Source organism: Lepus europaeus, chromosome X (genome assembly GCF_033115175.1).
Source record: "Lepus europaeus isolate LE1 chromosome X, mLepTim1.pri, whole genome shotgun sequence".
Taxonomy (NCBI): Eukaryota; Metazoa; Chordata; class Mammalia; order Lagomorpha; family Leporidae; genus Lepus; species Lepus europaeus.
The window spans coordinates 105,387,881-105,402,884 of NC_084850.1; the positions used below are offsets into that span (position 1 = coordinate 105,387,881).

Genomic DNA, 15,004 nt, shown 5'->3' on the forward strand with positions numbered 1-15,004 from the left:
ACATTACACCCAGATTTCTTTTCCTTGGCAATGCTCACATTTATCTTCTCCTTTGAGAATTCCTAATTCATCATCCCATTTTTGGTGGAAGAGATGTTTTCATGGAGAAGCAATCAAGGTACTCTGGCAGGCCTTTGATCCTCATCATACTGTTTGCAACATCCATCTGTTTTGGGGAGTAGGATCTGGGTAATGGGCCACAGGTGTTTGTGGTAGCTGTCTGCTTTTGTATTCTGCCTGAAAGAAGTTTATGATTCTCAAAATTGTGTCCATAATCTAAAGGAGGGCTACTTTCGTGGCAGTAGGATCACTGTCATGGTTACTATTATGGCATCATAATCTTGTATTCAAGGTGACTTCACAAAGTTCATGGAAAATAGAATTAAAAAGTAAGGTTTGTTTGGCTGCAAAAGATGTTGAAATGCACACACATAGTTTTTACACAATACACATTTTTCCATGAACTTTTGAAGACCCATTATATGCACGCATTTCAGAATCTTTTATACCAAAATAAACTTATCTTTTAGCTCTTTTTTTCATGACCTCTTTGAAGTCTCTCCATAATTACAAAAGAGTTTTCTTAACCAAAAGTGTGTTTATTTATTCAAACCTATTTCATCTAATTCCAAAAAGGATTTAAGGCAAGTGAATTGAACTTTCATTTTAGAGAAGAGTTTTATAAATGAATAATATAGCATAGAAACTTGAGAAAGACAGAACTGTAATTTGTGGGTTTGCTTCCTTTGTTCATAGCAGACCATGCTGAGGTTAAAGCGAAAACAAATTTTGTCTACCACACAAAAGATATGCAACTCCTTTCAGACAACAAAGGGTAAAGACAAAAGCTTGGATATGAAGCAAGACTCATTATGATCGGTGACATTTTAGAAAAATGTGATCATTTGCATATAAAGCATGATGAAGAAACAATTTTTATGGTCTTAGACATACTCTGAAAGACCTTGGAAGGCAATCTCATTCTAGTATCTTGAAGCAGCTGCATCTGGAGAAAGGTTTCTATGGCAACTTATGAAAGCTTGATGTTTTGCATCCTTTTCAAGAGCGTAAATCATCCCATGGCCTGAGGCTTCAGTAAAGGTCTCCTTTATTTTACAAGCGATTGCCATTTGTTTTTGTGTTATAGATTTTGATTGTCTTAGAGAAAATAGAACAAAGGTTACCATGCTTCCAAGGAGGCTTGGAGTCTATCTTTTTCGTTTTGGGGAGCAAGATGTGAACGATGTAATTCTGAACTTGGCTTCACAACCATCACACTGATAGTGCATTATTGGGAGATTTGGTTCTTGTCATGTGTTGCTTCGATTTTCCTGAAAATTGTGATTGATGCTTTCTCAGGGAAGAAGAATGAGGCCACACTTGAGGAGGAAGAACTGTTTGGCCAAAGCAAGTCCTGAATGTGCAATTCAGTGGAGCTTCCCTAGGGAGTACCATGTTGCCCCAAATGCCTTCAGATCTTTCCCTAAATGATGGGGTCTCAGGACTTTGGACACTGGCAGGCTTGCGTGATTTTTCACAAAATATTCTTTCCAAGAAAGTTAAAGAAAAATTTTCTCACTTTAAATCTCTGTTTTAACAGCATGGGCCTTTGGATGTTGGAGGAGATAATGTTGCCAATAAAAAACCCACAGGACATAGAAACAGAGCTGTTTCAGACCCAACCCTGTCATCGTTTGCTATATAACTCTGAGCAAGCCCTCGAGTCTCTCCAAGCATCTATTTCTTAATGTGAAGAATGGAAGTGATGATGCCAACCTCACAGGGTTGTTGTTATGCATGGAATGTGTGTGAGAGTTGGAAACTGTGCAGTGCTGCACAAATATGAGGTGGCTATTATTATGGGTTGGCTGTCTTTCTTTCCCTTTGAAAAAGTCGGGGGTGTCCATTACCATATCCAGTGTGACCAGAAGAAATCAATTTCAGCATAGCTAAATATTTTAGCTTCTTATACTGTGAGGGATCTTCAAATAATTCATAGAAAATGTGCATTATGAGAAAAACTATGCATGAGTTTCAAATTTTTTTGCACCGAAAATAAGCCTATCTTTGAATTCCATTTTTCACAAACTTTTTGAAGTACATCAAATATTAAAAATACAGAAGTTATATAGACACCACCCTAGCTATTTATTTGTTTATTGACTAAGTAATTAAATGTTATTTCTGTTGAAGGGTATTAAATAAATCCATTCATCTGACATTTACAGGCCAACTGTGTGCTGGCATTGAGGAGACAAAGAGTAGCCAATTAAATTTTTAGCTTTCAGGAAATAAATTTTCTGAGTTTCAAGGCCACCGCATCAGCTACTCAGATGATGCCTTGTGCAAGGTGTGGAGCAGATGCAGTGAAAGCAGGACGCAGTCCAGCCCCACTCTGCCAATCAAGCCCTTTGCACCCCTGTGGGCTGCATTCACCCGAAGGAAAGGCTCCTCTTGGAAATTTGGGAACGTGTGCCTTCTTGTAATTCACACAAAGGCACAACATGTGCTAGTGCGTGCTAGCCGCAGCCTGGATGCTTGTATATATGGTCTGTGACGTTAAAGGGAAGCTTGAGTGTTTCCCTGGTAAGTGAGATGAAGGCTGCTGGCATGCTTGTTATCTGGAGTTAGATTTCCTGGACTTGAATACAGTCATCCCTCAGTATCTGCAGGGCAGGGGTGGAGGGTGGGGAGGATTGGTTCCAGAACCCCTGCAAATCCTCAGATCTGTAGATACTCAAGTCTCTTACATAAAATGCTATAGTATTTGCATTTAACCTATTCGCATCCTCTTGTGTACTTTACATCAACCCTAGATGTCTTACAATACCAATACACTGCAAATGCTATGTAAATAGTCATTAGATTTTATTGTTTAGGGAGTAGAGACAAGAATAAAATGCCTGTGCATATTTACTGCAGATGTAGTATTTTCCCCTCATATTTTCCGTCTATGGCCCATTGTACTGACCCTGCCTCTTGCTAGCTGTGTGACCTTAGGCACAATACTTGGCTTCTCCATGCTTCTTCACTTTCTATAGCTGCCCCTCTTGGGAGGATAAATACGTTCTTTTGGGTAAAACACTTAGAAGAGACGCTGGTCCCCGTTTGGTGCTCCAAATGTCAGCTGTTTTCAGTCATGGCTTTACCTGCTCTGGGTCTCCTCACTACTCTGTTGGAAAGTTTAGCAAAATTAACATCTGGATTCTACTTAGAGATATCGCTTTAATGAATTTGATTTCAAATTGAGGATATTTGTCTTCTTACCCCCAGACCTTTTGTGTGTGTGTTTGTGTTACATAACCAAAAAAGCATTCTCTTTAGAGACATCAAAGAATTCCAGTACTTTGATCAAAAGTTCACTTGGTTGTTTCTAGAATTTCCTCATGGAACTCTTGCTTTGTCAGAAGTGACAGGGGTGATGAGGGCTATTTGCATATTCTTGACTTTTCATCAGTCCTGAGGGAACGCCTATATCATTTACCAGGGTTACAAGGTTAAAGATCTTTTGAGGTACAGTGAATTTCATTGTCAAGTTGGTTAACATGATTCTCTCGCTCTCCTTTTTTTTTTTGGGGGGGGGTGTATCTTTCAAGTGGGAAATAGTCCTTATGCTGTTTTGAAGTACTGTTTCATAATGTTTTCAAGACAATTACTTTGCATTTTAAAACACTTACGAAGTTTTGTTAAATGTCAAATTTTGATATGAAGGGCATGGAACAGATTGACAAAGCAAAGAACAAGGCAGATGGTGGTTTTGATCTTACCCTTCCCTCCATATCTGAACTCCTCCACTGCTCTTAAGATACTTTGAAGAGGTCCCTTCCTTAATCCCTGCACTGTGTACTTCCCAGCAGCTAACTTGGGCAATTTTCCATGGCACTAAACTGGAAACTCAGAATGCTCATAATGCCACATGCCCCTGATTTCTAGGCTTTGCAAATAATTTGATGTCTAATCCTAATTGAGATAGTCATTCCTTTGATGAAATCTTTTCCAAGTAAATTTCTTGGGCAGAACATTGCAGTATTTTTATAATTGCATGGCCTTAGGCATTATTGGTGTGTGCTATGATTATTCATCCCAGGGCTTGTCTGGGGCACATGGGGACTGCTTTTGAAAGTGCCAAATGATCATTTGTTTGTGAAATATTCAGTGATCTTACATGTTAAATTCAAGTTTCATTAGCTTTACAAAAGGACAGAGTGACTATCAGCTTGCTCCTAAATTATTTGCAAAAGTTACATACAGTATCTATTTAGGGGGAAGCTGGTATTTCAGGATTCTTATATTTAAATACAAAGCAGCCTTCATCAGTGTATGGAGAAACTTACCTAGAATTTTTCCTTTTTTGTCCCAGGATGGTGGCTAAGAGTTCAGTATTGGGGTTGATCTCCGATCTTGCCACTTCCTAATTGTGTAACCTACGGCAAGTCTCCGAATGTCTCTAAGCCACCATTTTTTTTCTTTTTCAAATGAGGAGAATAATGCAGGTTGAGAATCCCATGTCTGAAATGCTTGGAACGAGAGATATTTTACATTCCGGACTTTTTTCAAATTTTGGAATATTTGCATATACATAATGAGATATCTTGGGAATGGAACTCAAGTCTAAACACAAAATTCATTTATGCTTCATTTATATACTTCGTACACAAAACCTGAAGGTAATTTTACACAGTATTTTTAGTGTGCCTGTGTTTTGACCACAGCCCCTCACATGAGATCAGATGTAGAATTTTCCACTTCTGGCATCATGTCAGGGCTCAAAAATTTTGGATATTGGGATATTTCCAATCAGGGACATTTAACCTATTATTGTGATGAGGATCAGCTAAACTTTGTGAAATGTTTCACACAGTGCTCCATGCTTTATGATGGTGGCTGTTAGGATTGTGGATATTTTCATTTTTAAAAAGCCATTAGGCATTATGTTAGGGAACTATTGTGTAAATGTTTAAACTGTGTCAGTTACATTGTCTAGTGTTTTTAGGGTGAGTATATTTCTGCTACTTTATTTTTTTTTTTTTGCAATAGTATTTATTGTGCTTGAAAGTTTCCAGACTTCCCAGAGAATGTACCATCTCTCATCTTTCTGTTTCCATTACAGATATGTTAAAATTTCCATATAGGGGTGGGTGTTTGGCATCGTGGCTAAGACATTGTTTGGAACAGCTGCATCCCATATTGCAGTGCCTAGGTTCAAGTCCCAGCTTCTCTTCTAATTCTAGCTTTCTGCTCATGTGTACACTGAGATGTTGGGCCCCTGCCACTTATGTGGGAGACCTGAGTTGAGTTCCTGGCTCCTGGCTCCCTGCTTTGGCTTGGCCTGGTTCTACCTGACTGTTGCAGGCATTTGGGGAGTGAATCAGCAGATGGGAGAGCTCTCAAACCCCCCTCCCCCCGCCTATCAAATCAAATAAATAAATAAATAAAAGTTTAAATTAAAAAATGTTCCAGCGGCCGGCACTGTAGGGCAGTGGGTTAAAGCCCTGGCTTGAAGCGCCGGCATCCCCTGTGGGTGCCAGTTCTAATCCCAGTTGCTCCTCTTCTGATCCAGCTCTCTGCTATGGCCTGGGAAAACAGTGGAAGATGGCCCAAGTCCTTGGGCCCCTGCACCCACGTGGGAGACCGGGAAGAAGATCCTGGCTGCTGGCTTCAGATCGGCGCAGCTCCTGCTGTTGCGGCCATCTGGGGAGTGAACCAGCTGATGGAAGACCTCTCTCTCTGTCTCTACCTCTCTCTGTAACTGTCTTTCAAATAAAAAATGTTCCAAACAACCAACATAGGAAGGAACACTTGGGAAGTCACCCTCTTGGAAGGGGGAACTGTAGAGTTTATTCTTTGAGCAGTCAACCATTGGTCCTTTTATCAGTGATCACTGAGGACTCCCTGGAGCGCTACCTCTTTCTGACAATCTTAATCAACTACTGACCAGACTCCAACTCCTTAGTTTCTTAGATGCCCCCAAATTCCCTCCTCCTAAATTGCAGTGACTCTCCGAAGCCACTGGTATTTTGTTCATTTATTTTTTCAAATTGATTTTTGTCAGTTGATTCCCAACAAGTATTTCAAGTTGCCCCCATGAACATCAGTGAGATAAATTGAGAGATATTTCCAGCAATGTACTTTCATGATGTCTTCTTTAAAGATATTTGTAATTTTCTATTTATAATTATTAAGGCACACAAACATAGAGACCTCTATTCATTCACTGATAAGCCCTTGGTTTGTTTTAGTAACTGTTTATGTTTAGCATCAGATATTTTTGTGTAACTGCACTTACTAGAAGACAGTACCTTTTGTGGAATATAAAATGCTAGTGTGTACGAGCAATGTTGTATTTCCTTTGGAATCCATTTCTTTAAGCCCCCACATGCTCAGGTGGTTTATCTGAACCCACTGATAATAGCTGTTACTATGGCTGCATGCTATTATTTCATTTGTTGAACTGATGCTTGATAAATGTCATTGAATTTTCTGCAATTTGGAATTTAAATAAAAGTGGGTTTTTTTTCTGCTTTATGGAGGTAAGATTAGAAAACTGGAGTTAAAAATCCAAGCCTTGTATTCCTGAATCAGGGTTGTGCAATGCTTGTGTGTGCATTGCTCTGGGACTGTGGACTTTGGGACTGTTCCCTCCTACATTCAGAAGCCTTGGCCCTGACCCTGGGGACAGAGTGGGAAGATAGATGAACTCAAATAATGAAATGTCAAATCAGCCTCTCTGAAAAATGAGTTTCTTCTTTTAAGATCGCTGACAGATGGTGACTGAAGCTTTGGCTTTTCATTATGGTTTTTCACGTGGGCTCATATTTTATGTTCTATGGATTCTTATCAAACCACAGGATACAAATGTGTCTTCAAAACATGTTGATCCAAGTAAAGTGACAAAAGATCTTTTGAAATGTAATTTTCTCCTGTGGCAGAAATCAATCAGAAGGTGCAGACAGTGGAGAGGGTGGGCCCCTCCCAAGGCAGTGCTCTGTCGTGGATTTGAATACAGACACAGAAGCAGAATCGGCTTTGCCATCTACTCCTTTTGTGACCTTGGAAACCTCTTTGTGCTTCAGTTTCCCCAACCATAAAATGGGGCTAGCAATGGTAACTTATCTCATTCAGTTGTTATAAGAATTCACTGAATTAATATATTTAAACACACAACAGCCCACATGTGGTGAGCATCATTATATAAATATTAGCAATTTTTATAGGAATCTTTGTTTTTGTTCTAGTGGGAGTCTAAAAATCATCAAACTGTTTTTCATTGTTAAATTGCTAAGTAATTTTTTTGGAAAGATTTATTTATTTATTTGAGAGGCAGACTTACAGAGAGAGAGCGAGAGACACAGAGAGAGGTCTTCCATCTCCTGGTTCATTCCCCAAATGGCTGCAATGGCTGGAGCTATCAGGAGTTTCTTCCAGGTCTCGCACATGGCTGCTGGGGCCCAAGGACTTGGTCCATCTTCCAGCTGCTTTCCCAGGCCATGCTGGATTAGAAGTGGAGCAGCTGGGACTCGAACTGGCACCCATATGGGATGCTGGCACTGCAGGCAGTGGCTTTACCCTCTACACCATTTTGATATAATCACCAAGAAAGTTTTTAAGATTGGACACACTTACCAAAAATGAAATCCCCTTTGTTCTTTCTAGAAATAGTAGTTGCTGTCTGAGACTCGGCTTCTGAATGAGAAACTCTATCCATCTGTAAGGTGAACACAACCCTAGGCTGTGTGTGTGAGCCAACATGGACTTTTCTCATCAGTCTTGGTGTGAGGAGCTTGACCTAAATCCCTGTAAAGTGCTTGATCCTGATACCTTATTGTACTTTGTCCCAGGTATGGCAGCAGCCAAACTTCTGCATGATTCTGGCCTGAATGTGGTTGTTCTGGAAGCCCGAGACCGTGTGGGTGGCCGGACTTACACCATTAGGGTAAGACATTAAAGATGGAGTGGGGAAAAATGAGCGTGAGGCCCGAAAGTCTTCAATTTCACTTGATTCTTTCTGAGAGGGTGAAAAGGACCCTGAAGTGTTCTCCACTTTTCTCTCCATTTGCCTTCCTTCCAACTCCTCTGTCCTTTTTCATCTGCTCACTTCAGGATATTTGACATCATAAAACTAGTATGGGGGAGGAAGGAAATTGGAAGGAGTGTGTGTGTGTGTGTGCATGTGTGTGTGTATGTGCGTGAAGTGGGAGAAAATATCACAATTTTTATACTTCCCATCCTTAACTTTGAGGCTTCTCTAACATCAACACTATCATTTCAACCACACAAGCTAAATGTTTGTTAGAGTTTTTGTCTCATCTATATTTTTATGTTATTTTATCAATATTAATCTATATTATTTTTAAATGACAAGTCATAACTATTACATTTTTAGAGTACAACGTGATGCTTTGATATATGTATACAATGTAGTGTGATTAAAACAAGCTAATTAACATACCCCTCACCTCATTTCCTTGATTATTTTTATGGTGATACATTTGAAATTTACTCCTTGATTATTTTAAAATAACATTATTATTGAGTATAATCACTTGTGCAAAACTTATTCCAGCTGTCTAGGTGACACTTTGTACTCTTTGACCAGTAATTCTCCATTCCCCTGCTCCCCACCACTAGTCTATGTCAAGCATCACTCTACTGTCTACTTCTGTGCGTTTAACTTCTATCCTTGTATTAAGTCAAGTGAATGAACTAGAGTTGAGAACAGAATCTAGTTTTCCATGGATATACCTCAAGATGTATCTATAACCAGTAAAATACCAATTGGTTTATTTCAGGACTTTTTATTTTTAGAAATATTTTCACAAATATTTTTCTTTTATTTTTCCCATGGGAAAACAGAACCAAAAAGTTAAATATGTGGACCTTGGAGGATCCTATGTTGGGCCAACCCAGAATCGTATTTTAAGATTAGCCAAGGAACTAGGATTGGAGACCTACAAAGTGAATGAAGTTGAGCGTCTGATCCACCATGTAAAGGTAAACCTCGGCCAGTCTTTGAATGATTTGAAAGCTTCTCTATGGGTATTTTCCTATATCAGTTCCAGATTGTTCTCTTGGACAGTCTTCTGTATCATTACTGGATGATGCATATGTATTTGACAAATGTCTGTCAGTCACTTTGAGAATTTATTCAGTATTAACAAAGGGCGATTAGGTGGGAATTCTAACCCAATTTCGAAAGATTATTGATGAAATGGTATTCCATTTAACAAAATGTTTAATACAGTAGAGGAAAAACTTCTGTGATTAATTTATTAAATATCTCTAAATACCTGGGACTCTTTCAAGTTCTACGAGGGTACTTCAAAAAGTTTGTAGAGAAATGGAATTGAAATGTGTCTTCTGATGCAAAGATTTTTTTAAATCCATGCATAGTTTTTTCATCATACACACTTTTTGAGTTTTCTGAAGACCTCTTTATACAAAAACCTGCTTAGACTTCACATTATAAACACTATTTATTCATTTATTTATTTAAAGTGGAAAGTGACAGAGGCAACAGAGGAGTGGGGGGAGAAAAGAAAGAGAATGAGATCCTCTCTCTGCTGGTTCACTCCCCAAATGACCACAACATCTGGAGCTTGTCCAAGCTGAAGCCAGGAGTCTAGAGCCTGGAGCTCCACCCAGGTCTCATGTGTGGGTGGCAGGGTCCCAGATACTTGGGCCATCTTCTGCTGCTTTCCAAGGCACATCGGCAAAGGTCTGGATCAGAATCAGAGCAGCCAGGACTTGAACCAGAGTTCCAGTACAGGATGCCAGCATTGCAGGTGGCAGCTCAGCTCATTGTGCCACAGCGCTGGCCTTACAAAGTCTATTTTTTAATATATATAATGGAATATTCAGAAATTTTGCCATTGTGTGCTACGTATCAGCTAAGGCTGCTCTTCTTTGGACTTTGACACAAAGTGGCTCAAGTTCCAAATCTTAGCTTTTGTGGGGGAAACTCCATTGATCTCCCCAACATTTCTGTGAAGTTATTGGGTCTCTCATTCTTGTGATCATTTGTGATTTATTTCCTGCTTCCACGACACTTAGGGTCATTCACGTCTCATAACCTGTTACCTTCTCCACCTTTGCTCTATGCCAACCGGAGCTCAAACTCACCTCTTTGTCTTGGTTTTTTCTCAGACCGCCCTAAGTATCTGTGTGCCCCAGACGTGACTAGAGTTTTGAGAAGTGGCAGGGGGTGAGGGGTGGCTTTGAAACTGCAGAAACACAAACAGCTTAGAAATGAATATTGTATATCATTCTAATAACTCCTTAGACCTTGAGAGTCTCCCACTGGTCACATTTCCCTGTAGAGTTCAGTCTCCCACCATGTTGCTTGTCCTCAGTTTCTCTTCACATATCCCTGCTCCTGTTTTCCCAGAATCTTCATCTTGGTCCCCAACACACTGATACTCTCAAACAAAGGGAATCCAGGGCCCACTCCAGAGTCCCTGGCAGAGGTTTTGAATTTCAGTCTTACTCACTTGAAAGTAAGCAGTAGGAAGACATGTGAGAGGCCATCAAGATGCCCATGGAACATGTGTATTGTAAAATACTATGCATGGATTTCAAAAGTTTTTGCCCCCAAAGCAGCTTATCTTTTAATTCTATCTTTGGCATGAACTTTTTAAAGTTCTCTTGTATTCCTTCCTGGTAGAAATTGCTCCCTTAGAAGGCAGAAGAAACTAGCAACAGTCAGTTTTGATTTCTGCAACAATTCTGACATCCTTATATTATTTGTGAGTGATAATTTCGAGGACAAACAGCAGACCACACACATTATGAATCATTTGCTAGAACAGGATCCAAGCATCTACTTAATTTGCCATAATGTAGGTAAAATGTTTCCTTACTTTATAAATAAATGTTTCGGTTGACCTTAAAGCTTTGTTTTATGAGCCTTTTCACTTTGCTTTCCATATGTGTCTAGTAGAAAAAGAGATACATGAATTATACATGAGACTTTTGCATGGTAATGGTGAGATTTGATGACAATCAATCAGCAGTTCTTAGTAAATATCCTTTGTTGAGTTCTTTGCTTTTTTAAATGTAGGTCACGTTGACTGATTTCTTATGTCTTCCTTGTCCCGCCACTAAGACTTGCAGAGATAGACTTCCAACACTAGGCTCTCTCAGACTTTTCCAGACAGGGGCGATGACCAGAGATTATATTTGCTTTTCTGTCTTTGTGTATGCAGGAATTCATCTTAGTTCAGAGCTATATCCAGAATGCTTTGGATTTTTTCTCCTGATAATCTTCTGATTGACATTAAGTCCCTTGCTTGAGAGGAATTTCTCACAGGAATCAATAATGAGAATGGTGTTAAATGATTTTTAATAGTGATGACCAAATATGCTACTTTCTTTGATGATTTCCCATAATCTATGTGCAGCTAAGAAACTGCAAGTAACATATGCCAACAGAGTTCTTTATGAAGCTTAAAATAGATGTTATCACTTTTTAAATATTATAGAAGTAAAGCATATTTATTGTAATAACGTAATTAGAAAATAGTAATAAAGAAAACAATTTTAAAAACCTTTTGTAATCCTGTCTTGGGAAAATCACTCTATAATACTGTCTTGGTTTGTAGATTTTCACATTCCTGTGTTGCTATTTTCTGACCTCTGCTGGAGGAAGTGGGAAATATCAGTGCATTTAAAAATATATGCATATGCATATGTGTATATGCTGCCTTAGTCTCTAATTCTCAGTAATGAGACACATTGAAATACTAATGATGCAATCAAGCAAAAGATTTTGGAATCTTGGCAAAAGACCCACTTTGACCTCCTTATGGTCATATCTGGTGAGAAACTGCATGATAATAAATAATCATAAAGCTAAGACATAGCCGGCACCGCGGCTCACTAGGCTAATCCTCCGCCTTGCGGTGCCAGCACACCGGGTTCTAGTCCCGGTTGGGGCACTGATCCTGTCCCGGTTGCCCCTCTTCCAGGCCAGCTCTCTGCTGTGGCCAGGGAGTGCAGTGGAGGATGGCCCAAGTGCTTGGGCCCTGCACCCCATGGGAGACCAGGAGAAGCACCTGGCTCCTGCCATCGGATCAGCGCGGTGTGCCGGCCGCAGCGCGCCAGCCGCGGCGGCCATTGGAGGGTGAACCAACCGAAGGAAGACCTTTCTCTCTGTCTCTCTCTCACTGTCCACTCTGCCTGTAAAAAAAAAAAAAAAAAAAAAAAAGCTAAGACATATTTCTTAAACTAAATACTGGTTCTCTACTATCACCACCTTCTTGTATTGGCCACATGTCATTTTTCTCATTTTTAACGTATAAAAAGCATCTTGGATGGCTATGTGCATTTCTGGGATTATTAACAAGAGCTCTGACATTCTATCTCCTACTGCAGGCTAGAGAATGTAGTTCAGAAATTGTCTCCTCTGCATGGAAGATAGGCCTTTGGACATTTTGACACTGCTCTCTATTGCCAGTTTTAATAATTACTGTCCCCAATGCAAATGATAGCACATGTAAATATATAGTACAAGGGAATCTTCTAAAAATTCATGCAGAGTAATTCTGGAAAAATTATGCATGGATTTCAGAATTTTTTGCATTAAAATTAACTTCTCTGAATTCTATTTTCCACAAACTGTTTTGGAATATACCCTTGTTTATTCATGCCTTGTTTCTTCAGCAGACCTACACTATTTCTTAACCTGAATCCTGAGAGGATCAAGCCATTTTGTGAGATCCTTGCTGTTTGAATCAGCCTCTGTTGAAGGGATTTGCTTTGTAAATTTATTACATGTCTGTTAATGGATGATCATTTTAAATGCAGCCTTATCAACATTAGGCTAAGGAACTTGAGTTTGTTGGTTGATACTGAAATTGATTAAATTCAGCTACCTGGAAAAGGGGAATGATACATGGCTCATGGTGGGCTAGTTATCCAATGAAATGCCATCTTTCCTTGAGAGAGGAGAACTTCCGGTATCACCAGTTTCCTGTCATTGTAGAAGATATATGTATGGTCTGCTGAAAGGTGAAGTTTGTTCATGCTGGCTCCATAGTAGGTATCCATGAACCCATGGTGTGCTTCGATGAATACTGTTTCTATCAGAAATATTTATATCTATTGAGTGGCATTCACTTTTAGTGCTAGTGTGCATGTATTTTTTTTTAAATTTATTTGACAGGTGGAGTTATAGACAGTGAGAGAGAGACAGAGAGAAAGGTCTTCCTTCCGTTGGTTCACTCCCCAAATGGCCGCTACGGCTGGTGCTGCACCGATCCGAAGCCAGGAGCCAGGAGCTTCTTCCTGGTCTCCCACGCAGGTGCAGGGGCCCAAGCACTTGGGCCATCCTCCACTGCCCTCCCGGGCCACAGCAGAGAGCTGGACTGGAAGATGAGCAACCGGGACTAGAACCTGGCACCCATATGGGATGCTGGCACAGCAGGTGGAGGATTAGCCAAGTGAGCCACAGCGTCAGCCCGCATATGTTTTATGTTGTTAAAACATGGTGTTCCAATGATGACTTTGTGAATAAAAAATATGATGCCAAACTATATTGATTTGATTATCAGTAAGAAAAGTGCTTCAACTCAAATCTATATAATTTAGAAGGGGTTTTCTTTTACTTATTTTAAAAAAGATTTATTTATTTGAAAGAGTTACAGAGAAGAAGGGAGGGAGGGAAGGAGGGAGGGAGAGAGAGAGAGAGAGTCTTCCATCTACTGGCCACTCCCCAAACAGCCACAATGGCTGGGGCTGGGCCAGGCTGCAGGGAGGAGCCAGCAACGCCATCCTTATCTCCCAAATGGTGCAGGGGCCCAAGCACTTGGAGCATCTTCTGCTGTTTTCCCAAGCACATTAGCAGGGAACAGGGAGCGGAATCAGAAGTGGAGCAGTGGGGACATGAACCAGCGCCCATATTGGATGCCAGCATTATAGGTGGAAGCTTAACCTGGCCCCCTTTTCACTTCTGTAGTCAGTGATGCAGCCATTAGTACTTGGTTATTGTTGAGCATCTGCTGAGATTTTTGGTCTGTTTTACAAATAGTAATGCTGATTTCTACTGATACACTTTAGAAGACAGCTGTATGCCTTGGAAGTGACTTGCAAAAAATTGTTTCCTTTTAAGGAATATCTCACAATTAAAAAGGAAAAGACAAAAACTAAAACTTCTTAAGGAATCATGCTATACAGTACTTTGACTTACACCAGTTCTTATATTGTGAGTTTTCATGCACCCATCTATCTGTATGGTTCTTTTACTGTTTGTTTTTTTACTCATTTGTGGTTTTACTTTGAAGAAGTTTGGAAAAAATTCTGAGATCAGGAACAATTGGCATCATCACTTCCATTCTTCACGTTAAGAAATAGATGCTTGGAAAGACTCGAGGGCTTGCTCAGAGTTATACAGCAAACGATGACAAGGTTGGGTCTGAAACAGCTCTGTTTCTGTGTCCTGTGGGTTTTTTATTGGCAACATTATCTCCTCCAACATCCAAAGGCCCATGCTGTTAAAACAGAGATTTAAAGCGAGAAAATTTGGATATTGGTTTGGATCTTAATTGTCCTCCAAAGACCCTTGTGTTAAAGATTTGGTCCCCAAAATCTTACATTAATGCTACGAAGATGGTGAAACTTAATCCAATTATGGTGTCTGCAGGTGGAGCCTTTGAAAGGTGATTACATTGCATTATATTCTTGGAATAGAGCCCCACCACAGTTTAATCATGTTGGCTTTACAAAGAGAGATGTAGAAGTAAGCTCCCTCTCGCCATGTGATGCTCTGTACCACTTTGGGCTGCGGCCAGCAAGAACACCATCACAAACCAACGGGGCCACCCAATCTTGGACTGTGAACCTCCAAACCATGAGCCACAGTAAACCTCTTTCTTTCATAAGTAGCCTTTATCAGTTATTTTCTTGTAGTAATGAAAAGCTGCCTAATACAGGTGAACTCTTAAGACGTTGGTCAACGTCAAGGTGCAGAGTAACATAAAGAGCTCAATGTCATACTAACAATCATTTCCAA

At 40.0% G+C, this 15,004-nt stretch overlaps 1 protein-coding gene across 1 annotated transcript in view; it reads left to right on the forward strand.

Annotated features, from left to right (window-relative positions):
- MAOB (monoamine oxidase B) overlaps positions 1-15,004 on the forward strand; it is a 111,348-nt gene that overhangs the window by 34,173 nt on the left and 62,171 nt on the right. Inside the window, exons 2-3 of the mRNA XM_062184088.1 lie at positions 7,839-7,933; positions 8,854-8,991. Coding sequence (XP_062040072.1) covers positions 7,839-7,933; positions 8,854-8,991 — 233 coding nt within the window. The remainder of the gene's footprint in view (positions 1-7,838; positions 7,934-8,853; positions 8,992-15,004) is intronic.